This window comes from Mycteria americana, chromosome 1 (assembly GCF_035582795.1).
Source record: "Mycteria americana isolate JAX WOST 10 ecotype Jacksonville Zoo and Gardens chromosome 1, USCA_MyAme_1.0, whole genome shotgun sequence".
NCBI lineage: Eukaryota > Metazoa > Chordata > Aves > Ciconiiformes > Ciconiidae > Mycteria > Mycteria americana.
The window spans coordinates 51,445,718-51,472,053 of record NC_134365.1 but is presented as its reverse complement, the minus strand read 5'-3'; the positions used below and the strand labels follow the sequence as shown (position 1 = coordinate 51,472,053).

Here is a 26,336-nt window from a genome sequence, read left to right as displayed (position 1 = left end):
AAAATAAAATTCCAACAAAATACTGCAAGACTCAGAATGTAACTGCCATGAGCAAATGTGCATATGCATTTGAAAACTCAGCTCAGAATTTATTCCATTTAGAAAAAAAAAACTGCAATCCTTTAGGCAGAAATTTTCTTCCAAAGAAAGGAGAAAATGCTTGGTTCCCTGTCTGTTCACTCACAGGCCCTGCATGTCATTGCAGTGCATGTGAAGCAGTGTTAGTGAGAGAAGAAAAGCTGAGTCCTTCCACTTCAGCATCCTGTTAAATGCTATTCTTCAAAAGAAAACATGCACAGCTGGCCCGCTTCCCCAGCCCAGAAAGCCTCACTGTTCCTCCTAAATATCTTTCGCAGCAGAGCTTTAGTTTCCAGTGTAAATCTTAGACAAGACACCAAACAAAACTGTTTCCCTGTCCAGCCAGAACTAGAGTCCTTGGGCTCCATCTCTGTAATTTTACTGCAGGAATCTCTCTCCTTTCCTGATGGTTTTAAAGGGAACATTCAGACACTTCTCAACTAAGTCCAATAAACTGCTAGACCTTAGCGAGGAAAGCTGACTTAACCCTATAACAGTATCATTATCTCCTATTTAAAAGCAGGAATACAAAGTACAAAGGCAGCAAACAACATTCGAGAAAGGCTGTCTGCTCTCTCACTTCCTCATCCATCTGCAGACAGCCTTCCCCACTGATACAGAATCCTTTGGACCACTTCCCCTCTCTCCCCTGCACTGCAGGCTGCCCACAACACCCTATCAGCAACTGCATGCATAGAAGGAGCACTGGGAAAAGTATTTGAGGCAGTGTTCAGCGGTTTCAGAGTCAGCTATCCCCCTAAGGTGCTCTCAATTTGAATTTGTGCTATAAATAAGAAAAGTCAATCAATTCCACAGGACCAGATGTTCCTGTGCTGTCTACTAGTAACAGGCATATTGAGCTTGCTTGAAAATCGTTGCTCTGTGTAACTACTGAGTTTTGTATCCTATGGCTATATACAGCAGCATATTTAAACTTACCGTGGATCCCAAATGCATGCCAGAATGCAGCGCACAAACAAGGAAACCAAGGATACGGTATTATGCATTTAATTTTTAGTCACAAATTTCCTTTCCAAATGCACACTGCAGTAACTTAGGTTGAAACTTCCAAATGAAGCTTCCAATAACAGCTTTGTAAATAACTGTAAGAAGATTTGACTATAAATTTGTCAGTCCAAGAGCTTTCAGCAGAAAATGACAATTCAGAAAGGTTGCCATTTCAGTGAGCTGAGCCAGTGAGCTAAGTCCAACGGATTGCTGACCAGCCAAAATTTCCAGGGTCATGTAGTCTACTCCAGTATATGGCATCTTAGGACCTCCAGGTTCTTGCTGCAAAAACAAAAGATGGGCAGACCTGGAAGCTCCAGCCCTACCTAAGGCTCAGGATATGGGCTCTGAAAAGGACTAAATTCTCCTCCAAAGTCACCAGCACTTGCAGTGTCCCTGCCATGGCAGTTCCTGCCCTGGCAGTTTCTGTTCCCAAGCCCTGAAGCCCACTATTCAGTCACTTCTCATACTCCTATGTACGTCTGGTAACTCTGACAGGAAGCCAGGGGTTAAGAACCAAGGAAGCTATGGAAATGACTGAAAATGCAGATTTTTAAGTTCTCAGACTCAAAATCACTTGGAAATTCTGGAAAAAAAAGTGCTCTGGTTATTCTGAAAACCTTTTCCAGACCTCCTATTCAAAAAGTCACAATTTTTACATGCTCCAAAGTGCAATATTCCTTGCTGTCCCTTCTCCCCTCAGTGTCAGAATGACAATCAGTAAGGGAATTCCAGCTTTCAAAGAATTCTGGGTATAACTGTAAAATAGGAAGCACTTTGTAGTTACTTTGAGAAAGGCAAGAAATCTATGGTAAAGTTCAGAAACCAGGCTTCCCAGATACCTTGTTTTTAACCAAGCAGCTAATTAAAATCCTCCACACTGTAACCTTGCTAATTTGGAACTAATTTGGAGCTCATAACATGGAATCCCACAGCAAATTATTGCTGCCTGAAGATTAGCCACAAGTAAACACAATAGAGAAATAAAACCTCTGCATTCCATTCTTTCATTCATTGGAAAAGTGTAATTTACTTTAAATCCTAAGCATATGTTTATATTTTTGTAGTACATTTTAAAATAAGAAGGAATTTTAATACCCTAAGACTTCATTAAACCTAACCTTTGGCGATTAAGGCATGCTGTGAAGCAAGGAGTGAGTGCTATTTGTGAAATGTATATTGGTGAAATACCAGCTAGTTAAAATCTGTTGCGTTTTGAAACTTTGTCAGCAATAACAATTTTGTTATCAGGGTACTTAACCATCACCTTAGTGTCTAAGAGCCTTAATTTAGATTCCTAGAAAAAGCAAAAACATTGTAGTTCTCCGTGTTTGGAGGGAACACAAACTGGCAAACATACCACTGTTTTGAATTCAGACACTTGCCACAGCAGCCAGTCTTCGTTAAGCGTGTACAGGGCTTTGCAAGTTATTGCGTCAACAGGTCCTTTGTTTATCCTCTGATTGAGGGTTGTCACTAGCAAATAGAAAGGTTCACCAATTGTCTCCTAGGACATGAAACAAACGCAAGCAACATGTTTATTTTTGTAATCATTAAATGGGCATGAATAACTAGAAAATAATCAAGTGTAACAAATTAAGTTATTTCCTTTTAACTAACTTGTTATCTTGCAATTAGAAAAGAAAATCCCTCTGAGCAGACTTATCTAGTTATTTGTTTAACCTCCTTCCTTTGCTTTTCAGTGTGAAAGTCTCATGCAAATAGCAAGGGACAGCTGGAGTGTGTGGCAAGATAGCTCACAGCCCCTTGCTGTGCACAAGCACACTACAGACAAGCTGCTCCTACTCCACCTGGCAGACGCTTCCTAGTTCCACCAAAGAGCGGGTGGGGGGTGAGACGTGCATGTGTTCACACACATACTTCAGCTATTTCCTCCTTTTTCAGTCTTGTGAGAAAACAAGCTAACAAGTTTCCTTTCAAATTGGCATCTCCCCTTGTCCCTGAAAAAACGCCTTGGGAGCAAGGTGGTGGGACATACACTGGTGTATCAGCGCAAGAGGGAATGAAACTGGGGCTTCCCTCTCCTGCCTGAACCCCAGGCTTCAGGAAAGCACCTGAGAAAGGAAGGATGGATCTTTGTTTCCACATGAAACCATTCCTGCAGCCTGGCTAAAGCATCTCACTAGCACAGCTCTGTAAAGATGACTGGTTTATCGAGAACAGATCTCTGACAGCTCCTTGGCTCTCTCCTGGGGTTTCACGAAACTGGTGTGAGCTGCTGAGCCTCAAACAATTCTGCTGCTGTATTAATGCAAGGACTGGTATGAGTGATACCAACAGTGCGATACCATCACATCGGTGAGAGACAGGGAGCATAACCAAGCACTGAAACCAAGAACGAAGTACTACCAAGTCGGCTAAAATAAACAAACAGTAAAATGAAATAAAATGTTTATTTTGTTTCCACTTGAAGTCATTTAGTTCTTGAAATCTGCAATGCTGTTTGGAGGTTAAAAAGTTTGGAAAGAAGTTTAGTTTTCCAAAAGATAGTATTCCTTAAATGTCCATTACGTGGTAGCTTTCCAACAGCTTGCATAGAAAGGTACAGCTGCATTTTAACAAGCATGTCAGTCTTTTAGTATGACCACAATACACCTCAGGGAGATGAAATAATGTCTGACATGAGAAAAGGATATGCTAGAATTGCAAAATTACCCAAATCTCAGCCAAATGAATGGCATGATCATTGCTTATAGACGTGCTCTTTTCCTACATCCCATTGATGTTAGCTAGCTAAGTCACCTAAACTAGAAGAGCACGCATTAATAATGTTAAATGTTAGATCGAATGCTTTAAACTGATCTCTCTAACAATTCCTATGGAAGAAATCAGTTAAAAAAATTCTTTGCGTATCTTACGTAGTGAAAAGATATACACATACCCGGAGAAATCCAGAAAGGCAGACAGACATCCAGTTTGTCAGCAATTTTTCTACCACAGATTCGGTTCGTCTGAGCAGGAGCTTAGGCTGTACATTGCTTGATTGCTCCATCAAGTCCTTTGTCAACACTTCCAAAATATGCGTTAGATAAACTAGCTTAGTTTGTAGTGCAATAGTCAAGAAGGATGCAAACAAGCACCTGTTTAAAAAAAACAAACAAACAACAAAAAACAATGCTATAATATCTGGAATTTCTCTTCCCAGTCATCTTTAATAAATGAAACACACTTTAGTGCAGTTCATATCCTAAGTTTTCCCTCCTCAGGCACAGAAACTGTCCACTGATCTCTACAAAAATATAAAAAATGCGAGTCCATCTGCTCTTGTGATTATTTTTTAAACACAGAATTTGTGTCTCTAAATTTAATTCTGCCGAACAACACCTGCTTCAGTGACAGAACATTTCTAAACTGTAGAACTGTTGATCTAACTGCAGAAAGTGTTTACAGTTTTGAAGTGAGTTTTCCTGCTCCTTTGCCTCTTTGTTTACATGTACAAACATTCTGATTTCTCTTTAGTGGCTTGTTTTAATGGCAATGTTTTTTCTTCCTCAGTGTGTGCAGATGGAGAAGATGGAAAAATGCTCTGGAGTAATGCAAGCTTGTTTTGCAAGAAGTAGAAATTACATTTGTGTGCCACAATCCATGTTTTTTCCTGCTAATTCTTTGTCTTGAAGATGATAAGCATAATCATACTATACCTGTCTTTCACAGAGAAATTTTTCTGCTTTTCAAGGGTGTGAATGAGAGTAACAAGAAAGTTCTTGTTACAAATTAAAGCATGCAACATGTTGAAGCTTTCATCCTTGCTCGTTTGGTCTCTGCTCTGGAATAGTTAAACAAAAATAAGCAAACTGTAGTTTGGCTATGATGGATTCTTAATGCTCAGAAAAATGGTAAGCAACATATGGGATAAGATCCTGGCCTCATTCAAACCAGTGCAAATTTTGCATTTATTTTATGGGTCTCAGGATTTTACCGAAGAGTATTTGCGTTTGTGTACAACACAGAGTACACACACGCGGAGCATATATTTTCTGTCATATACACAAAGTAATGCCAATAGTTAAGTTTGCCTGTCATTTCCATGACTAGATTCTGTTTATTTTATTTAAATAATTCATAATATACATTGGGTAACAGCATCTTACTTATCAAATTCTTTTTATACATAGGTCCATGTAACCCTCCTCATGGGGGAAAGGGAATATATTGAAAATGCCATCCGATGTGTTCTAGGACAACACCGAGATAAGGGATACAATCACTTTTGAAAAAATATTTATTAATTAAGGCATATCACGCTACATCAACTTACCTGTGGCATGTCTTCACTGAAGATGGATGCAAAGCCTCCTGACTAAAATATAAGACAGGTGATATTTATCATTACGTATACCAAAAGTTTCTAATACATGTACATTAAACACGCCAAGCATGTTCCTGATGGCATACAATTTGAAATAAAACAATGAAAATGCTGCCTTCTAATGTGGCTACAATATAAAAACTCTACACAGTAACTTCTGCAAAGGTGCTGCCAAGGTTCACTGAAAAGTGAACTCTCAAACATGACCTGGTATTCACTTCAGCGTTACTGTGTGTGTTACTCTATGCTGCTGAGCTGCACTAGCACAGCAGTCAACTAACGCTCTGCAGGAAAAGCTGTTTATTACCCTCATCTGCAAATGTGCTGGTGTGCAAGGGGTGCTGTAGGCTGCATCCTTCTTGGATGGCAATGATAGCCTTTGGTATATGGGGTTTCTGTAACAGAGTGACACTTGAGTTCATCTGCCTCCATTCATTTCAATGCACTTTATGAATGTTCACTAATGAACTCTCCAGGAGGTCCATGCTGTCAGTCTCCAGAGAGGCACAGGTGCCACCACACATCCAGTCCTAGCAAAAGCTCTCGCAACAAAGGGAAGCCTCCAGTTGTCAAATACCTTGTCAATGCCTCTTGTCTGACTCTTACAGCCTGTAAGGTCCCAACACAGCTGCATGTTCCCAAAGCAGCACCCTTGAGCAACAAATTCACACGAGTAACACTTACTGTCACCTGCTTTATCTGTGATGCTGGCAGCCTCTAGTTTCCTTATAGAATCATAGAATCACAGAATGGTTTGGGTTGGAAGGGACCTTTAAAGATCATCTAGTGCAACCCCCTGCCATGGGCAAGGACATCTTTCAGTAGATCAGGTTGCTCAAAGTCCCGTCCAACCTGACCCTGAACACTTCCAGGGATGGGGCATCCACAGCTTCTCTGGGCAACTTGTTCCAGTGTCTCACCACCCTCATCCTAAAGAATTTCTTCCTAGTATCTAATCTAAATCTACGCTCTTTCAGTTTAAAACCATTGCCCCTCGTCCTTTCACTACAGGCCCTGGTAAAAAGTCTCTCTCTGTCTTTCTTATAAGCCCCCTTTAAGTACTGAAAGGCAGCAATAAGGTGTCCCCAGAGCCTTCTCTTCTCCAGGCTGAACAACCCCAACTTGCTCAGGCTTGCTCAGGCTCAGGAGAGGTGTTCCAACCCCCTGACCATTTTCGTGGCCCTCCTCTGGACCCGCTCTAACAGGTCCATGTTTTTCTTGTGCTGGGGACCCCAGAGCTGGACACAGTACTCCAGGTGGGGTCTCATGACAGCAGAGTAGAGGGGCAGAATCACCTCCCTCGACCTGCTGGCCACGCTTCTTTTTATGCAGCCCAGGGTACAACTGGCTTTCTGGGCTGCAAGTGCACATTGGCAGCTCACATCTAATTTTTCACCTACATATCTGATTTTTCATTCCTCCCTTTCCTCATGCCTCCTGTTCTCTTCTCCCCTACCATACTCTTCTTCCTCCACTGGCTATTCCCATTTTTCCAGAACTTCTTCAGCACCCCTAACACCACCTACCAATAAAACACACACACCCAGAGTGAAACAACCAGAACCACATTAAAGGTTAAAAATGCTTGTGAACAGGGAACTAGAATGGTAGCATTAAACCAAACAATGTGGGAAATTGAGGGAAAACAGAAATAATAATCCAAATTTAACAAGTAAAGCAAAAATCAGGCTGAACATAAGGAATATTTTAAGAATAGATGTAACATCCATTTAACACCTACTAGCATTAAGCACAAAACAAAAGCTATCAAGACAGATTAAATATAGAAAATTGAAGCAGCGGGAAGCTAGAGGCTCAAAATGAAGATGGGGTCCATCACTGTACTTTGATGTCATGTTTAAACAGCTTAGATTAGATGAGACAACGCCCATCAAACACACTGGAAGGCAGAAAGAGTACGATACAGGCATCATTCAAACACATGAGATCAGTGAGGGAAGTGGTGGTTTGTCACTTCGACCCTTTTGTCAACCTTTCTGACACTTGCTTGCAATCTACTACCCCATCGCCTTTTCTGTTCATCTGTAATATTTGTTTAGTAAGAGCACTGCTCTCCTACCACATTCATACAGCACAAGGCATGTTTGGACACTCCTGCAATGTAAACGACAAGTACTTAGCAGGAGAAATTGGTACATGATACATTAAATAACTTGCCTGACACCGCATGTATCAGTGGTATCAGTATTTCAAACTGAGACAAAATCTAACTGGAATCATTTCCTGGATGCGCAGCGGCATGAGACTCGCCAAGGCAAAACAGGAGCCCTTCCCTTTCTGACCTCACATAATGCAACAGAGTGGCAGACTTCATGCCTTTTTTTCTTTCCTTTTTATTTGCATAAAGCAAAGCATTTCCATCCAGACAGCTTCTACAGATTGTTACTGTTTTGACAGGGGACTATCACTAGGAAAAGATATATTCCTAAAAATAAAACCACTATTTTAATGCTAATATGCCTGGCAACAAAACAAACTGAAAGGAAAGAGATGCAGAAAGTAAGGTTTCCTTGGTCCACTTTCTTCAAACCTCCTAGTGATCCCATACAAATTAGACTGGGGGCATCACAGCAGTACCAGAAGAGACATAACCAGTTTCCTTTGGTGTGAGAACTGTACTCAAAAGTGTACAAAGATTATGCACATGTAATTGTTAAATATTATTCTGCTTTAGTATCTGGTATTTGGTGATATACAAAAAAAGGCCCTGATTCTGCACTATCATATGTGTTTAATTTTATCACAATGAGCTTTTAGTGGGATCACACATGGCGATAAAGTGAAGCAGTGTGCAGATAAGACTGCAAGAGCAGCAGTGATGAGTAACACATGAAGACTAGTAGATAATTTGCATACCTACCAGCTATACCTAAAACACCATAGCACTAACCAGGGTTTCTACTCATTGGTGTCAGTTACACAGCAAGATATCAGCAGCTGAGATCACAGCTTCTGCCAATTAGTAAATGTCGGTAAGCACTGGTTAACATCATGATATAATTTTGAAAGCTGTGGCAAATGCACTTATCAGCACCATAATGTGCCATATATGCAAAAAAATAGCAAGAGAAATAAAACATTCAAGAGAAGGCCTCTTCGGTCCTCTGACGCAGTGGCACAAACTGCTCCAAAGAACAATGAAAATATCCACCTCTAAACTGGACAGCACTTAAGTACTTATGTAATTTTTAAGCATTTGACCTGCGCTCCTTTGAATCAAGGTCTTACCATTTCTGTCAGCAGCTCGGAGTAGAAAGTCAGCACGACCTTAGAGCCATTTCTTCATCCCACAAGTCTAATTAGGAAGTGTCATGATGTTAGCTAGCATGTTAGCTAGCCTGACTGTTACTTTAATTAGCTATAGCATGGGAAGTGAAAGCATGAGAATAAAAAAAAAGCAATGGATAAATTATAGCTTAGTTAGGATGGCCTGAAAGGCAAGCAGCTTAGTGAGGCTGGACAAAGAAGAAATGGATGCACACACAACCCTTGAAAATTCAACAACGGTGCTTTATCTACAGCATTTAGGCTTGGTTAAATATAGAGACTACAGCCTTAAGTGTTCTTTGGTAATTCTTCATTTAAGAAAAGTTTCTTGTGAAAACAATGTGCAATTACTGTGTAGTATGTACTTGAGTTATTTGATCGTGACCTTCCTAGCTTTTTTATTATTAAGCAGGGCTGACAACTGAAAGACTTGTAAATATTTACCTCTGGAAAGAAAGTTCTAAGAGCAAAGTGTTTGTAGTCAAGGAAGGGAACGGTTCCAAAACTATCCACCACGTCTAATTCATCCATCTGCAGTTCAGCAAATCCTGAAAAAGCACCCCCCTCCCCACCCAGAGAGTTAGTTTAGTTGACACAAAATCATCTTCACAATTATAGCTTGGTCCCAATAGATGTTCCTTAAAAACAGTTTTCAGGGAAAAGGGGTTGTTTTTCTAGCTGAAGCTCTTATGAGCGTGAAAGTACCAATCCATTTTTTTTCCCACTTTCGTTGAAGGAAATATTTCAGGCAATCCTATTAGCTCAGTGCTATCTGCTACTGCAGTGCACACCAACATTAAAGAGGAACTCTGATACAACACAAAAATATTCTAACAGCTCTAAAATTAAAATGTTTATATAATGTGAGCTTCTTGACAGTTGCAGTTCAGAAATTATGTTGTGCTTAAGCTCTATAAAGCTCTTTAGACCTACCCTCGCGGATTTCCTTCCGAATCTCATATTCCAGAAGTTCAAGTTGCTGACTCTGTTTACGAGTTAACTCTTTGGATTTGTATCTAGTAACTATGAATGCCGCTAAAAAGGAAGAAAAAAAGATTCTGAGTACAGAAATTGCAGAACATACAACCCCTACACAAGACACATTTTAATATTATTTTAAGAAACAGAAAGATTAATATACACTTGCACTCTACAGGAGGATTACTGTTTCTACTGTTGTCAGTGTGCTAGCACCCATGAGCCCTAGTTATCTGGATCTAAACCCCAATGTTTAATAAAAACCATTCCTTTTAACAAGATCTTAGAATTATCAATCCAACTTTATTTGAAAGTACAGCACACCCTGCTATGTACAACCTGCACAGTGAGACACAGAATCTAACAACCATTTCTACTACCAGCAACCTACTTAAAGTAGTACTGATTAAACAGGAAAAACAGTTGTTTTGAACAAGAAATCCATTTCCAAATTGTTAACTTCTGTAAAGGTTATTTTGAGAGAGTAAAGGCACGAGATATGATCCCTGTAAACGTAATGCACTTTTTAAAAAGAAACCCAACCAAAGAAAAGAACAAACCCCTAAACTTATTACAATAAATGGAAATTTATCAAATATATAACCAGGTCAAAACATTCAGAAAAAAGGAGTGACAAAAAGAGGAGGGGATAACTATTTACCCCCCTTAATTTAGTAATGACCTACAAATTCATGAATGATCCAAATGAGACTGAGCAGAAACACCACAAACACTGCGTGAGGATAAGCAGTTTGTTAGGGAACATCTGCCCCAGGGACAGGAGGGGAGCCCAGCTCTGACTGCTACAGAGGTCCAAGCTGTGACACAAGGATGTCAGTCCTGTGGCTTGCCTCACTAAATGGTGGTGAGTAATCCCAGCAGAACAGCCAAAACCACTGTCTTGGAACATGCTGTAGTCAGACAAGATGGACTTCACCACCAGACCAGTTAACTTTGTCCACTCTTATTGGGAACAGAGGAAAACACCAGACTGACTGACAGTCCCAAACATGTATGTGTGTATGTATATGTGTTTATGTGTCATCATGATACCCTTCAGCAAGTCAAAAACTGAAAACACATTATTGTACTTACCTATAATGACACCCACCACAATAGGGAGCAAAATAAGAACATATAAATAAATGTGTGATGATGTTGGTTTGACTTCATGCTCAAAATTTCCTAATCTGACCTGAAGAAAAACAATGGCTGTGTTAATAGAGGACAGGTATTATAACAGTACTTAAAATGACATTTAATGTATAAAAAAAAGATCATGTATTTGAGGCATATAAAGGACCCTGGTTCTGCAGATTATTGGGAAGACAGCAGCAATTCAGGAAAACATATGTGAACCAACAAAAACTTAACTTTTACTGTATTTGATGTTTAAGCAGGATAACAGAACAGTGACAAGAGAAAAATTTGGGAGGTCCTCATGCAGCACCAAATTTTGCCATTGCTCTCACTGCAAACTAGAGCCCTCAAACGAATGGCAAGATCTGGCCTCCAGCTGGCCAAGTGGCTCATGCACTTCAGAATCACTGCTAAACGTTCTGGCATTTGGAAGTGAGGAAGGCATGTGTTGACAGTTAAAAACATTCCTTTGCACTCACAGTGTTACTCTGCTGAGCAGAAAAGTAAGATAAGACTCACAGTAATAATGAGGGAAGTAAAATTTTTGATAGACGCCTGGCCCACAGCCCTCTTCCCTATTTCTTTGCAGAAGTTTCAACCTCTTTATGTAGGATGTAGGGTGTTCCTGAAGGTCCGCTTAAGAACAAATACAACATACAATACATGTACAACATCCCTCAACAGCCACTGGGCTTGTCAAAGGCAGGACAGGCATTAATTCTTAGGAATACAGGAAAGTGCTGAAGTCTGCCAGATGCTAAACTGAGGCATTCACCACTGATAATTATGGCAGAAGAAATTTCACAGAGGATCTCAAAGAGGATTGTGAAAGCACATAAATAAAGGGTAGCTAAGACTATAAGCAGACTAGAAGTAAAAATACGCTTTGACACAGAAAAAGAATACCACCAAGTGCCAGGGATATAAATCAGCCTGAGATAATTGAAAAGGAGAGTTGGGTTGAAATTATTTTGGGTTACAGCAGGGAAGGCAGAGATGGGGTGATTTCAATCACTGCCTTGTCACAGGAGGTGAGCAGCCAGGGCAGCTGGACACTGCCAGCTGGGTAGTCACATCGCAGCTACACAGACATGAGCAAGCAAAGAAACCCCACAGGGCTGGAAGGACACAGCCTTTGTATTTCTGGGGCTACAAAGAACAGAAGACACAGCAGACCTATTTCCTCCATCAAATATATTTTTTTCCTTGGTTGTTTATGTGTTTTCAGAGTTCCTATACAAAGCACTTTCGGTCTGAGCCTTCCTAGGATCCCATTTGCCTTTTCTAAGGCTGAAACGCATTGGTGGCTAAATACATTAATCGCCCTGTGACTAATACACCTGACTTTCTCCACTTGTCATGTCCAACCAAAGCATTCCTAAAGCAGAAATTCCTGTTACACATCCCTGCTTACTGAAAACTGAGGCAAAGCATTCATTTAATTTTTTGTTCATACTTAGATTATCTTTAATCTTCACCGTAACCTTCTTACTCAGTGGCCCCATTTCTTTCCTTATCTTTTATTTATCTTGCTTATGAATCACGGACTAAATAAGGTATATCTGATTTCATCCAATTCCTATTCCTAAATTCATTTCATTCTTCCTGCATGACATTATAAAACCTCCTCTGGACTGGTAATGCCTCTGAGCTTTACATCATCAGCAAATGTTATTAGTGCATGCCTTATTTTTGTGCTCAAGTCACTAGTGATATTAAATAATATCTATATGAAAATCAACATTGCCCAGAGTCAGCTCCCCATACACAGCATCCAGTTTTTTTAATCCCTAGCGTCTTCATAATCACCATGTTAAGTAGTTTACTGAATGACTTCCAGGTACATGTAATCTACCGCTTTTTTGTTGTTGAGGAAATCACTCATCTTACCAAACAAAGATATCTAGCATAATCTGCTTTTATTAAAAAGAAGTTGACAATTATCCCATTTTCCATTTACCTCCAGGCCTTTCATGAGTCCCTCATTCAAAATATATTATAAAGCTTTACATAGAGCTGGGATTAAATCAGCAAGCCTTTATTTACCTAGTTATGTTTTTTTCTTTTAAATACTGGTTTTATATTTGCTGCTCTCCAGTCATACAGTACCTCTCCTGACTCTACAGTTTTATTTAAAATCTTTCCTAATAAGCCTACAATATCATGTGCCAGTTCTTTCTCAGTGTTGTGATGGGAATGATCCTGTTACAGCTGTCTTGAGCCCCTTGATCTATATGAATCTTGCTTCTGTGACAAGAATGGCATTTTCTTCTTTGACACCTCCATTTGGACTGACCATCCTGTCTTTGACCCCACACTCAATATCCTCTTTCTTCCTGAAGACTAAAGCAAGAGATATGTTTATTCTTGGGCCATACCTATCTTTTATGCCCAGCTTATCCTTTCTTCAGAGTGGCCCTACTTCTTCTATGACGATTTATTTATAACATTGAAAAAACACGTGATGATTCCCTACTTTTACATTTTTCTTGATGTTGGAAAAAATAATTTTAAGGTACTAGAATTGAAATGTTACATTATAACTATTGCATTTGATTTGCCTTAGCAAAGTGGTGACCTTTCTGTGACCGTCACTCCTATGAAGCTTGCAGGATGAGCATGTGATATTGCAAGGCAACGTTAATATTTAAATGCAACACCAATCTCAGAAAGGCTCTTCCATGCCATAACTGGCTCAGACGGCAGGATCCACAGATGGGGGATCAGTTAACAGTGATATGAAATTGAGAATAGCTTCGTTAATCTTTACTATGAGCCATATGCCTTGAAGTCAATAGAGTTATTTCAGTTTTATACCACCATACACTGCAATAAGAGTCTGGCATCATTTTTCTCCCTCATAAATGGTGATGATTGCTTTTTAAAAAATTCATATCTTCATCTTATTCATGGAGCAAATATCTTAAGCTGCCATTTAGCTTTGACATCCATGCTAATGTTCTTATATTTGGGGCTGGCTTTGTGCCATGTGTTCACAGCATTTTGGCCTCCCTGGTGCACGCTGAATTTTACCCCCTTTTTCATCCGGAAATGCCTTCTATTCTGTCTTGTGGTGATCACTATGCACTGTTCAAGATCCTTATCTACTTTAGTGGGTAAAAGTGAATGGGAAGACACAACCCTTTTCCTCATGGCCACAGTGCAGCAGCAGATTGCTTACAGATCTAAGATGAGGGGCTCTCCTGGAGCCAGTGATGCTTTATCGATGTCTGTGCTGCAGCTAGAGGTCTGACAAGCTACTGCTTTCCTGGAGCTCAGCAGCAGTGAGCTCAGCTTGGACTGCAAAGCCTACCTCTGACACCACAGCAGTAAGCAGACAGTAAATGAACTCAGTACTGTTCATGGTACTTAAGCTAGGCAGGCATGCTTAGATGTGAGGAAGATAACTGGACTACCAAGTACCAGGAGAACAAAAAGTGCATCCAGTTCCTCCCTCTATAAAGAATATTCATGACCAGAGCATTAATGCTACATTTTACTACATTTGCATAAACATCCAAACATTGTTAAATTGCAACAAAAGGGAATTCTACTTACAAAAACTTTCACTGTGGAAAAGTCAATCTTGTCTGTTCCTTCCCTTTTGAATTTGCACAGTATGGTGCTACGGTCTGGTTTTTTGGTAATATTTTGGACACTGAACGGTATCATTTTGGTCTGTGTACCATTCATATATGACAGATAAACCTCTACCTCAGTTTTAGAAATATTCAAGTTGTCATTTTCTTTCTAGAGGGAAAAAATTGAAGATAATAAACAGTCAATAAATACAGTAAGAAGAAGTAAAATGATCCCCAATGACTATTTTAAATAAGGAATTATAGTTTATTACTTTCAAACTTACATATATTTTTAATTCCAGATCAGGATCCAGCTCAGTGTGCAGCTGATAGTTAATGAACACTGGGTCAGGGTGATAGTGTAGTTTGACACATGGTATAAAGGTAGTTTCCACTTTTAACATCATATCAACAACTTTACCCTCTGTTGCATGGCTCAGGCTTGGTGTTAAGTAATGATATTCAGATTCATTTCCAAGACACCTAGAGACCTAGAAATGCAATAGCAAAGCTGTAACAGTCATTAAGCACTCAACAGTGGGTACAATTACAAACAGAGGCACTCAAAATAATTTTAACATCTTCCTGACTTCGCATAGATATCTGCTAAACCTCTTCTCTGCAATCAGGGCTGCATGCAGAGCAGCTGGGAAAGTTTCTGTGTTGAGCTTGTGTCTCCCTTTAAGCACATTTATCACACACCCTGCATGCTGCTTTAAGGCAGATTGCACACTGCTAAGGCAGCTATTTCCTGCAGTGAGACAGGAATAGTGACAGTGATTTCTCCTTCCTTCCCCTCAATGCAGGTGACAAGAGAAGAGCAGGACAAGCTCCCCAGCACCCCAGCTGGGCTCTCCCCAACTTAACTCCTGATAGAGGGGAGTTGCTACAGTCACCCCATTGGTTACGCCATGGAGTGGTGCTGCTGTTTTCTGGTCTCTGTGCTGCAAGCCAGGAGGCAACAGGGTGCCCACCTTTTCACAGCCTCAGAGGAAGGGTTTCGTCCCAAACTCGGCTCCAGTCTCCCGCCCCTTGCTGAGGCAGTGGCACCATTTGGATTCCCAACACATAGCCAGAGAGAAGTACACCACCCCCTCCTCCAACAGACCCATATATGGAGGCTGGGGAGGCTCAAAAGGACAAATTCGGAGCAAGTCGCTAGAGCATAGAAAAAAGGCTCAGGGAATTATGCAGGAGAGTAGCTTATGTGTATCCATGATCCTGTACTGAGAATGTGTGCAACTGTAATCCTACAAGTGGTCATATTTATTTCAGTAGGCTGACTGATGTGTGCCTGCAAGTATTTGAAAAATGTTGAGATCCTCCTGAAACCTTAGGAATAAAACCTAATCCCTTAAGAGACCTCTATTTGGTATTGTAAAGGAGATTAAGACTTACGGTGAGGTTTGATCTCTGGTCATCTGAAATAATCACACTGTCCACCACATTAAAATTTCTACCAATCGTAGTAATTTTGCGACCACCACTGTAAAAAAAAAAACAGGGGAGGAAGGGAGGTTAATATTATCTGTTTTACCACAGATAAGTCCTGCATTAAGGCTTCAGCTGGGAATAAACTACTTATATGCATTTTGCTTTGGTAGCAGCCAATATAATAAAGTCAAACTGCAGGACAAGATAATTTGAGCTATATAGTGTACTTCCTTTCTTTCCTCATAATGTAATGGTACATGCTTTTGCTACCGCAAAACCAAATGATTTGACAGCATACACATGCATACTCCTTTTCAGGGACTCTCCACCTTGTTTTCTATTCATGCAGCCAAAGAACTAGACCGTGATTTAGTATTCTGTCTTGAAGACATGGTATTTCACTGCCCCAGAGCAGCCTCGCCTGTGCTTAATTCTTGCCTTCTTCAGGACAAACCGATGCTGCCAGGCACCTCACAGGAAACATTCTCGGCAGTGTTCATACCATCTGTCTCAGCACACACAATAGTGCTTGTGTCTGAGGGTTCTGGCTCACGATCTCTGCTGAACACAGTTGGAGTGGTTTAAGGTATTATTAATTTCCAGCTGCCTGAGCCGCCCCTCACCTGGAGATGAGGGCATGCATCCTAGCTGCTCAGCTGCTGCAGCTGCCAGCCCAACTTATTACCTCAAATCCACACTTGCCAGTGCTTGACGCAAAGATATCAGATTAAGAACGTGAAAGTGGGTAAAAACTGTGCAGGCAGAGGGACAGGTGGAAAGCTGTGCCTGAGAATATCTTAAAACCACCCTGTAAGACTTTCACCAGAGCTGTGAGTCTCCCACAGAACACAGCAGAGGCTTTAAAAGGCCTCTTTCGGCTTTAAGGAACCCGGTCCTAAAGCAAGGCTGCGCGTATCACTGTAGTGGTGATTATTTTTACTTCATTTCCAATTCACTGATACTTTATACTCTTTTGGATTGGTGAAGGGTGTATTAGTATCGAGAAATCAAAGTTAACTGGCATTTGAATTTATGTGTGCTACTCATGTTTTGGATTTAGCTTCAGTATGAAGAGACTATTTTTGACTTCTACAAAGGAGACCTGGGGTGAGCAGGAAGGAGTTTACAGAATCCTGCAGAACACAGAATCCGTCTTGCAGCTATCATGACTGTATCTGTATGTTAAATGTTAAATCAGGTCACTGGTGTAAATTCACCCTCCACAACAGGTTACAGCAGTCATCCAAGTTTACATCAGCTGCAGTCTGGCCAAGGAAGAAGGCTCATATCGGCTCAGTGGGACTACATTTTAATAAATACATAAAAAGTATAGAAAGACAAATTTACCTGATCCAGGAGGTATTTGGAGTGATTCCAAAACATGATGGCAGTGAAACATAATGTAGGGTCATTGGTGGTGAACATTTTTTCCCATTAGCCTGTATACATATACTCTTGGCCTCTTTACGTGTTGGTGGGAGAGCAAATGTCATTTGAGTATCATTTAGCACATTTCTAACTTTAATGCTGGAGGAGAAAGAAAACAGTCAGATGCTGAAACACAGATGCCACTATGCCACTCATTGGTGTTACTACACAAAGCCTATAACCTAAAGCAAAGGATGAGAAGAGGAATGAATCTCTCTTTCAGCTGCCAGATGGAGGTGGAAAGAGAGAGCAGGGAGTTGAAAAGACAAAGTAGGGCATCTTTTGAATGAAGTTGCTATGTGTCACAATAATCACAGAAGATGGTACAGATATTGGTCTTATGGCCTTGGGATGAGGCTATGTAATACAATGTGTGATTTTGCTGTGTAAACTGTGTGCTTTGCTGTGTACTTCTCTGTGCTACCATATTAGCTAACATATTAGCTAGTCAAGAATGAGAATCTTCAGTTTCCTTTCCTTTCCTTTCTTCTTTTTCTCTCTCTTTCCCCCCTTCTTTCTCCCTTTCTCTCCTTCCTCTCTCTCCCTCCTTCCCCTCTCTCCATCCTTCTCTCCTTTTGTTTTCTGCGGTCCCCAAGAAATTCACAGTTGAACTACAAATTGAACTGTACCATATGAATACTTTTTCAAGTGCTAGATGTGTAAAATGGGCTTGGTAATCACAGGCAGCCATTGCAGCTGCACCTGAAAATGAATGATTCAGAATAAGATAGCCTAACTATCCAGGGGGTTACACTGTGCAATCATCAACAGAGAAAAGTAGATGCTGTTGCATGAGAGATTCCCTTCCCTGGCATGGTGTCTGTACTTTCACAAGCAGAATCCTAGAATATATGGGGACTATTCTGAAGCAGAGGAGAGTCAAACAAAAGCTGAGGCTTTCCTGTGACCTAACTTCTTGTTGCCTGCTGCAAGGCACAGAGGGCCACAGGTACAGAACTGCCATAACTACTGCTCAGAGCTGCCCACCTACCCACCCATCCCTTGTATTGTACCCAAACACCAAATTCATTTCCATCCTTTGGGAATTTAAAGTGGAAGTATAACTAAAGGAGTGCAGAGCATCCCCCCCGCCGCTGAGGAGAGGTCCACAACAACTGTGCATGCAACCGTATTGCTAGGGCAAAATGGACATAATTTTCACCATGCAAAGTAAACAGTACTATTTTTCAGAGCTTAACTCACATGTCTGGTTTACAGCCAGTGATTCCAGTCAGTATCAGTTTTATGCCTGATGCACGTGTAAAGTTTTCTCCTTTGACTGTTATTTCACTTTTGCCTAATGTAGAAATCCACAAAGGTTCAATGGAATGAATGCTGATATGCTATTAGAAAACAAAGCAAAACAAAATCTGGTTATAAAAAGGCTAGGCAGTTAAACAACAGCTGCAAAAACAACCACCACTCAGGAATGCAGGTTTTATGGCACTGGGATATATTTTTCTTATTACTTTCAAATCTTGTTAAGCTTGATCCTAGGAAATACTGTCAATCACAACTTATTTACAAGCCAACTATTTTTACCTACATATTTTATATTTCAATTTATCTCATAACAAAGTTGCCCAAAGGAATCACAATCTGACATACTGGAAGGTAAGTATCATAAAAACCCAGCTTGAAATGATACCCTTTGTGTGACTGTTGAAGAACTAAGAAACAACGCAAGACAAAACCCATGGTGCTGTCACTATGAGAGATCAGAGAAACAAATGAAGGCATCTCTCAAGACCTGAAAAGGGGAAGCAGGGTCAAATCCTAGAATGAAAAGTTGAGAAAGAGTCCCAGAATTAGCTTTATTAGAAAGTTTTTTCAAAGTCATACATAGAGCTAAAGGAATAACACAACTGCGGGGATTTTTTGGTATCCCATTCTGATGCTAAGAAGTTTACAAATCTATTTTCCAGCATTTAAGAATAACCCTAGTTTGCTCTGATGCTGTCACAGTCTTGCAGAAATGTGGCCAATTTTTAAACTGTGCTTGTCTTTGTGTTCTTTATATTTACTTATTCTAACTTACTAACACTACGAAGCAAGAAGAGAGATTTTTTCCCTAGTGTATTTACTTGATACATTTGACAGCATCTCATGTTTAATCAGTTTTGCTGCTTCCCCAGTTTTATAATCACACAGACGGTTTCCTCTCTGTGTATCTTTCAGACAACAAACTGAAAACATTCAAAAAACCAGGAAAATACGCATGTGAAACCACAAACTGTTTGGGACCTTCTCAGGCAAATGATTTCTAGCTTGCTTTTAGACTGCCTATAATACTAGTTTAAAGTGAGTTTTTAGAGTATTCTGATTATCCTGATTTCTGCTGTGCACCTGTGGACACATCCACTGGGCAGTTCAGCCTTCCCGACCCTGGGAAGGGCGCTGGTGCAAAACCCCTAGGAAAGTCCTTGCCACAGAGTTTTTCTCCCCACTAATCTTTTCATGTACCCAGAGCAGCACCAAGCCTTCGGGGTCACGTTGCCATCCACCGCAAACACAGCGTTTGCCCATTTCAGAAAGGTCCCCGGCACATTGTCCCCACGTGCTACCACAGCCTGCTGAACGCCGGAGCGCTCCGGAGCAAATGCGAGACCTGTCACAACTGATCGAAAGCTGCAACTTGTGCCTTAGGAATGGGCAAGAGAATACAAAGGCTGGGGCCAGAGGGCCTGCAAAAGGGCCTCCAAGATGACCTCTGGGATGGATAATGGAGGAGGGCAAAGGAAAGCCCTGACAAACAGCCTGAGGAGGAAAATCCACTCCCACCCTGGGGATCAGTTTAACCCTTAGTATGTGAGCAGGACAACTGAAGCAGAAATCTGAGAGATTAAAGCCAGCGAAGCACCAGTGCTTTTCTCCACCCGCGTCCCATCCCTCTGCTTGCGCCCAGCCTCCAGTGCACAAAGGACAGTCAATATCCTCACACAAATCCAGAAGCCAAATCCTACAGAAAGGAGTAAAACACTGCTTCGGGGCTCTCACTGGTAACCAGCAGGGAGCCCTGAAGCACAGGAACAAACACAGGGAGATCCCCCAGAGCTGCATCAGGGCTGTGAGCCCTGGTGAGGGAAACGCCAGGCATCCCCTGCCCAGGGGTGCGGCAGGACCCTGCGGCGCTTCAGGGCTCCCACTGGTCTCTCTGCCAGGCACCACACGCCACGCAGCCCCTCAGCTTAGCTTGCCTTATTTCTTTTCTTACATCAAGAAGAAATCACCTTATTTCTTTTCTTACACCAAGAAGAAATGGTTCAATCTGGAAGTTTCAGTACCCCTTGAAATCATGCCTTCCCTGCGGCTACATGACGCGGCCTCCCTCACCACGTCCTGCCTCGGACTCGTGGCGTCAGCGCAGTCACTGGCAGCGCTGAGGCAAGCTGGCCTCGGCTACTCGAGAGCCTGCTTCCCGGCTTGACCACCGTGGTCCACAACACTCTCCTCAGCAGCAAAAGAAACCATGAATTTCGTCACTGAATGCGGGAGGGACAAAGCATCCTCACTGGGGTCTGCGGTGCTTGTTTCCCCAGTGCCAGAGAGCTGCTGACCTTCCAGTCGCTGCATGGCAGGGGGAGAGACGCCTGGCAGCAAGAGTTGTGAGGCATGCAATGAAAGCAGCGTAAACATGCAGAGACACACAGAAAGCGGGCGCCAGGTCCTCAGGTAATGTAAATCAGCACAGCCCTGTCAACTTCAATAGAGCTCCACATTTCTGAGCTGCAGCCCCCTGTCCCTTGGACAGCCTAACGCTTCCCTGGGGCTGCGTAAACAGTGGCAGCCACATCCTCAGAGGTGTGGTTAGCATGGCTGCAGGTCGCAGGGAGATATCTGGCAGCGGCTCAGGTTAAGCAGCCTCTGCCACCCCGGAGGAGCTCGTCCCGGCTCTGGCGCAGCCTCTCCTGCGGTGCTAGCGCGGGGCCCCGAGGCCACGCGAAGAACTGGATCGGGGAACTGGCCCAGATGAAAAATAACCTGCCGAAAGACAAAGGTTATTTCCAGCCAAATCGGTTCCCCAGCCAAGCATACTCATGCAACCACTCCAACTGCTTCTCTGGTGCAGGGAAGGGGAAGGTGCAGGCATGGAAACCAGCAGCTGGAGCGAGGAGGAGGGCTGGGGCTGCCACTGAAAAAAAGTATATTAATCTAAATGCTCGGCTGGGGTTGTGGGAAAACACAAATCCTCTTTCTCAGCTCTCCAGTATGTTCTCCTTAAAGCACCAGCAGTCAAAGGAGAGCAGGATTTCAAATGCAATTTCAAGCCCTCTGAATGGATCAATCACTTCTAAATAAACATCTGCCTTTGGGTTGCCTCTAGTGCTTTCACTGCCTTGTCCATCACTGTCTTTCCAAGATAAGGCGTGTGGAAGAAAGCCATCTCCCAGGCAATTCCAACTATTTACCAATGTCAAATTAATGCACTTGGAAGCAGAGCAAAGAAGAATTTCCTCTGTTCTTTCACTACCCGTAATGCTTTATATGCAGACCAAATCCAGAATATTAATGCTCAGAAGCATAAGTATTACAATCCCACTCATCTCTGTGAAAAACAAAATGGATTTTGTGATTTCATTTACAAAACCTCAGCTGAACAGCTGAATTTAAGAGGTAATTCCTGTCTTCACAGGTAAAAGTTTGGGTAGTTCTAACGAAACATTTAGAGATAAGAACACAGTCGCTATTTATACCAACCGTGGTATCACTCACAGAAAAGCAGAAACCAAAAAGTGTAGGCAGCAAATCTCTATGTACTTACTCATCAGTCAAATTTCTCTTCACTACTTATTTCTTTCCTAACACCTGCGTGTCATAAGCAACCACTGATGACAAGATTGCTCAGTTTTATAAGAAAATAAAACCATTTTGGCACCGTAAAGAATGAAGGGATAACCTCGTGGTTAAAGAGCTGGCCTACGAGGCAAATTGTATAGACTGTATGCTCACATACAGTCTATATGATTTCAACAGAGAACTCTAACAACCAGATTCAGAAGGTACTTTGGCACCAGCGACACTCCTTCCCTTCCAGTGACCCAGCTTGAGTGGGATGGATGGAGAGTAGTTCCATCTCCAGTTTTGTCTACAGCCAAGAAGCAAGGAAAATTTTTCTGGAAGTGTGAACCAGGGTTTACTGACACCCAGGGATTTCAGCTCCTGGATGCATCTTCTAGCCACTTGTCTGTTATGCAGAAACTGGGTGGCACATCCTCCCCTTCCTTCTGCTCCTCTGGCAGCTATGTTTCAGGAGAAGCTGTGATCTGGCTGCATAAAATGAGGAAGAGGTTTGAGACTCTGAAACCTGGTTTCACAGAGTTGTCTGTGACAGCAGAACTCAAACATGCATTTAAGTCTAGGTAAGAGATGAAGTCCGAGATGTTATTTGGGGTTTTTTTGTTGTTGGTCAGCTTACGCATTGCAGCCCTCAGCACACTGGCTCCTGTGGAGTGCCTAAATACAGAACACAGGGACTCTGGCATTTAAAGCAATATTGTAAATACTGCATCGAGAGGTAGGCACATGACTATTGCAGTGTTCACTGTCTCAATGCCTGGATCTGAAATGCAAATCTTTGTTGGTACTTTTAAGCACCAACAAAGCACTAAGAAAAAATAGTATCAATCCAAGTTTTGCACTACCTTTCTATGTAACCAACTGACTGCCTCCTCATCCATATCTCTCTTCTTCCTGCAAAGTCCTCTCATTTTAAATAAATTTCTCCCCCAACCCACAGAACCGCAATAAAGCCGATCTTAAAATGCTAACCTCTGTTTTCTGTGCAGTGGCGATCCCCTTGGAAGCAGTTGCATTACAACTATCCTGAAAAAAAAATCAGCATTTCTCCATGTCAGGACAAGGAAGAGACAGATTGCTGCTCAGATGTAAGAAATACAAGGAAAAGGCATCACAGGGGATTCCAGTCCTCCCCAACAAACTTCACCTGGCAGGTGGTGGCAGGAGACACACGCGTCCATTTACAGCTGGCACACTCACCCTTGCGTATACATCGTGAGCAGCTGGTAACACAGAAAACAGAGCTTTTGTAAGACACAGGAACTCAATCTAGATTCAGCCATGAATGTGAAATTTCAAGTGACAGAAAAAAGCACAAACCCAAGAGAACAACCTGGCAAACATGTAATGAAATGTGTAAAACACATAACCTGCATTTACCCTCCAAGCCTATTGTTCTGTTGTGCTTATTCTGAGGACAAATTTAGTATGAAATACAATCTGTGCTGAGATGCTGACAGTCATTAATTTCCAAAAAGCATGAAGGAGATGGAACACTTTGGGTTTCATTTTGCTGTGGTTTTCTCCAGTATGTAAGTGGCCAGATAGTATTTTTTAATCAGAAAAGGGCAGAAAATCATCACTGATTCTTTCACAGCTTGCCTGAACTTCTGTTCTGTGTGTGTAGTGCTAGCAAGTACTGCTAGTTTGCTATTGCCTTCCCCTACCAAAAAATATGCCTGTTGCAGACTAGTTTGTCCCTAGCTTGCTTTGCTATGCATCTATCAGCATGGAGGAGAGCCAAGAGCAGCACAGGCCCTCTCCATGCATGCTGAGAAATGCTCTGATTTAGAGACAGACAGTTCCTTCCCTGTGTTGCTCCAGGCACAGGGAAGTGATGTGCCACTTCCCAAAAAGCAGGAGTTCAATTTCATCCCAGGTGTCTATGAATTAGCCTTTTTGTATAGGGGAGGAGCGTTCTGAACGGGAACACTCTAGTTACCTACAGCATACATTAGCCAGATCTTTCTAAGTTTTAACAACCACATATCATAAAGGGTTAGGCCATGTACTGGGCACAAATGCTTTCTACTGTGAGCTCTCAGCAAAGAGTGTGGCTCTGAAAAATAATGTGTACAGAACAATAGGTATTCATTATTCCTATTAGCAGATTAGATGTTACTTTCTGGTTTAATTGTATTCATGTTACCCATGGACCATATTTAAATTGCATCTGGCTCTATTAAAAACCAGCTCCATAAAGTGACTTTTACAGAATCTCTTGACTCCTCTGATCTAGGTCTTATCCTGAGTACCAGGGGCCCACCTTTTTCACAAGGACAAAAGGGATTTTAATGTCATTGTGACATCCTTTATTATCTCTTCAGGCACTTGTCATAAATTCAGTCATTGTAATGACTCTCCTACAGCTAGCTGCCAGGGTCCCGTTAAATAAAAGTCATCAGCCGAAGTAGCTTTCTAAGGACAATAAAAAAAGAGGAGAAGGAGGAAATGGGCCAAGAAAAGAGATTTGACTATCTTTAGCAAAATGTATTTCCTTAATAAATACCAAAAAAAAGAATGATCATACTTCAGGCCCCCTCCCCCCACACACACATAAACCTCTCAATGAACTTCAATAGGAACCAGGCTCTTACTTTTTCAACTGAAATGTTTGTGTGATATTCCAAGAGCTTGAGGACAGCGATGCTTCGAGAACTAGACAATCTGGAAAAATGTGACTGTTAGACATATGCTGGATATTACAAGAAATAACTGTAAAAAAATAATTGAGTTGAAAGCTCATGTGTCTTCAGCTGTTCTGCACACGGTATGCACCTTCTCTCATACATTCACTCCACTTTTGACTGATAAAAACAACTAGATTTTGTCCTTCCATAGCACCCTTCAGCTGAGTTATTCCAAGACTTTACACACACTCATTAATTAAGCTTGATGCCACACTGCATGACATACAAAAGTAATGTTATTTCAGGATACAGATAAGGAAATGCTACCATAGAGCAGGGATATAAAATCATCTCCCAAACAGCACATAGTGGTATATGGTGGCACAGCCAGACCCCGAATTCAAGCCTTCTAACACAACAGACTGTTGAACGCAAGAGACCCCAACATACCATACTTCTCTCTCTTTCCGTCTCAGAGGCTTGGTTTCAGAGTCTTCTTTTGTAATCTATGCAGTAGCAATTTTCATCCTATTTAAATCTTTTATGATTGCATGAGTCAATTTGCCATTATTTCAGCTAGCAATTACTATACCGACAATTCACTGACAGCTGTGGAATGAAAGAGTATCTTCTCCCACGAGCAGAATACCACAACGAAAAGTAGAGTTAGATATATACCACTTAAGCCATGGTCCCTTTCATCTGTGTGCCTGCAGATGTGTACGTCTGTGAAATGAATGACTGTCTGAGATCAAATGAAACCCATGTGTGCAGACTTTTCTGGCTTCTCTATGCAAGGAATTACATAGCTTTTTAATCCAGGAAAGCTATACAGATTTAAAGTATACCTACCTTGCAAAGGTAGAGAAAGCTTTGTCTTTATCACAGGCTGCCTTGTTCAGATGAAAACCAGCGTTGGCTACAGCTACATTGTTAAATCAGAAGTATCTCCTAGCTCTGCACGTCAGCATGGCACTTGGGTGCTCACTGCAAAGGTCACCTGCACTGCTTGTTAGAAGCAGCCCTTGGGACTGTGTGTATGCTTAAATACCTTACTAAACAGACAGCAGAGAGTCTGATTTTTAAAGGTGCTTTAATGCTTGAAGATGTGGATGAGCTCACATAGACATTCTGAAATCCTTCACCAAGCACCTATTTGCATCTCCAGAAATCTATGTATCTGCAGAAATCTGACATGTTGGGCACAGAATTGCTTAAACCATTTCCCTAGGTCATTGTATGAGAAGGGTCTCAAGCCATGAGCTACTGAAAAATAGTATTTTACTAGGAGTAGTAAGTGAAATTAAGAAATTTATCTGCTTCTGGCAGAGCTTGTCTTCTCTTTTAAGTTTGTATAAGTACTTCAAAAACAACACTGTCAAATATGGTTTCCTGATTTTGTCTGCATTGAAATTAATGGAACCTATTATTTTCTGTATGGCCTGGGCTGACCTTTCAAAATGCATCAGACTGCACTGAGTAGCAGGTGTTTTCAAAATGTTTTTTTCCAGAAATGATACCTGAAGGAGTTTTGCAAGTGCATATTCTTGTGAGACTGAGGTGACTTTACACAAGGTATAAATAGTCAACATAACTTCCACACTTGCATTATCCACTAAGATATCTCAGCTTGTAGGAGCACGT

At 41.5% G+C, this 26,336-nt stretch overlaps 1 protein-coding gene across 1 annotated transcript in view; it reads right to left on the bottom strand.

Annotated features, from left to right (window-relative positions):
- Positions 1 to 26,336, bottom strand: part of PLXNC1 (plexin C1) — a 73,043-nt gene that overhangs the window by 21,996 nt on the left and 24,711 nt on the right. The window contains exons 7-21 of the mRNA XM_075497154.1: positions 24,660 to 24,729; positions 23,210 to 23,285; positions 23,035 to 23,088; positions 18,469 to 18,608; positions 17,185 to 17,364; positions 15,802 to 15,889; positions 14,688 to 14,894; positions 14,381 to 14,572; positions 10,778 to 10,877; positions 9,638 to 9,739; positions 9,149 to 9,252; positions 5,366 to 5,407; positions 4,749 to 4,873; positions 3,989 to 4,187; positions 2,447 to 2,593 (exon numbers count right to left, since the gene is read on the bottom strand). Of these exons, the coding sequence (XP_075353269.1) occupies positions 2,447 to 2,593; positions 3,989 to 4,187; positions 4,749 to 4,873; positions 5,366 to 5,407; positions 9,149 to 9,252; positions 9,638 to 9,739; positions 10,778 to 10,877; positions 14,381 to 14,572; positions 14,688 to 14,894; positions 15,802 to 15,889; positions 17,185 to 17,364; positions 18,469 to 18,608; positions 23,035 to 23,088; positions 23,210 to 23,285; positions 24,660 to 24,729 (1,826 nt within the window). The remainder of the gene's footprint in view (positions 1 to 2,446; positions 2,594 to 3,988; positions 4,188 to 4,748; positions 4,874 to 5,365; positions 5,408 to 9,148; positions 9,253 to 9,637; positions 9,740 to 10,777; positions 10,878 to 14,380; positions 14,573 to 14,687; positions 14,895 to 15,801; positions 15,890 to 17,184; positions 17,365 to 18,468; positions 18,609 to 23,034; positions 23,089 to 23,209; positions 23,286 to 24,659; positions 24,730 to 26,336) is intronic.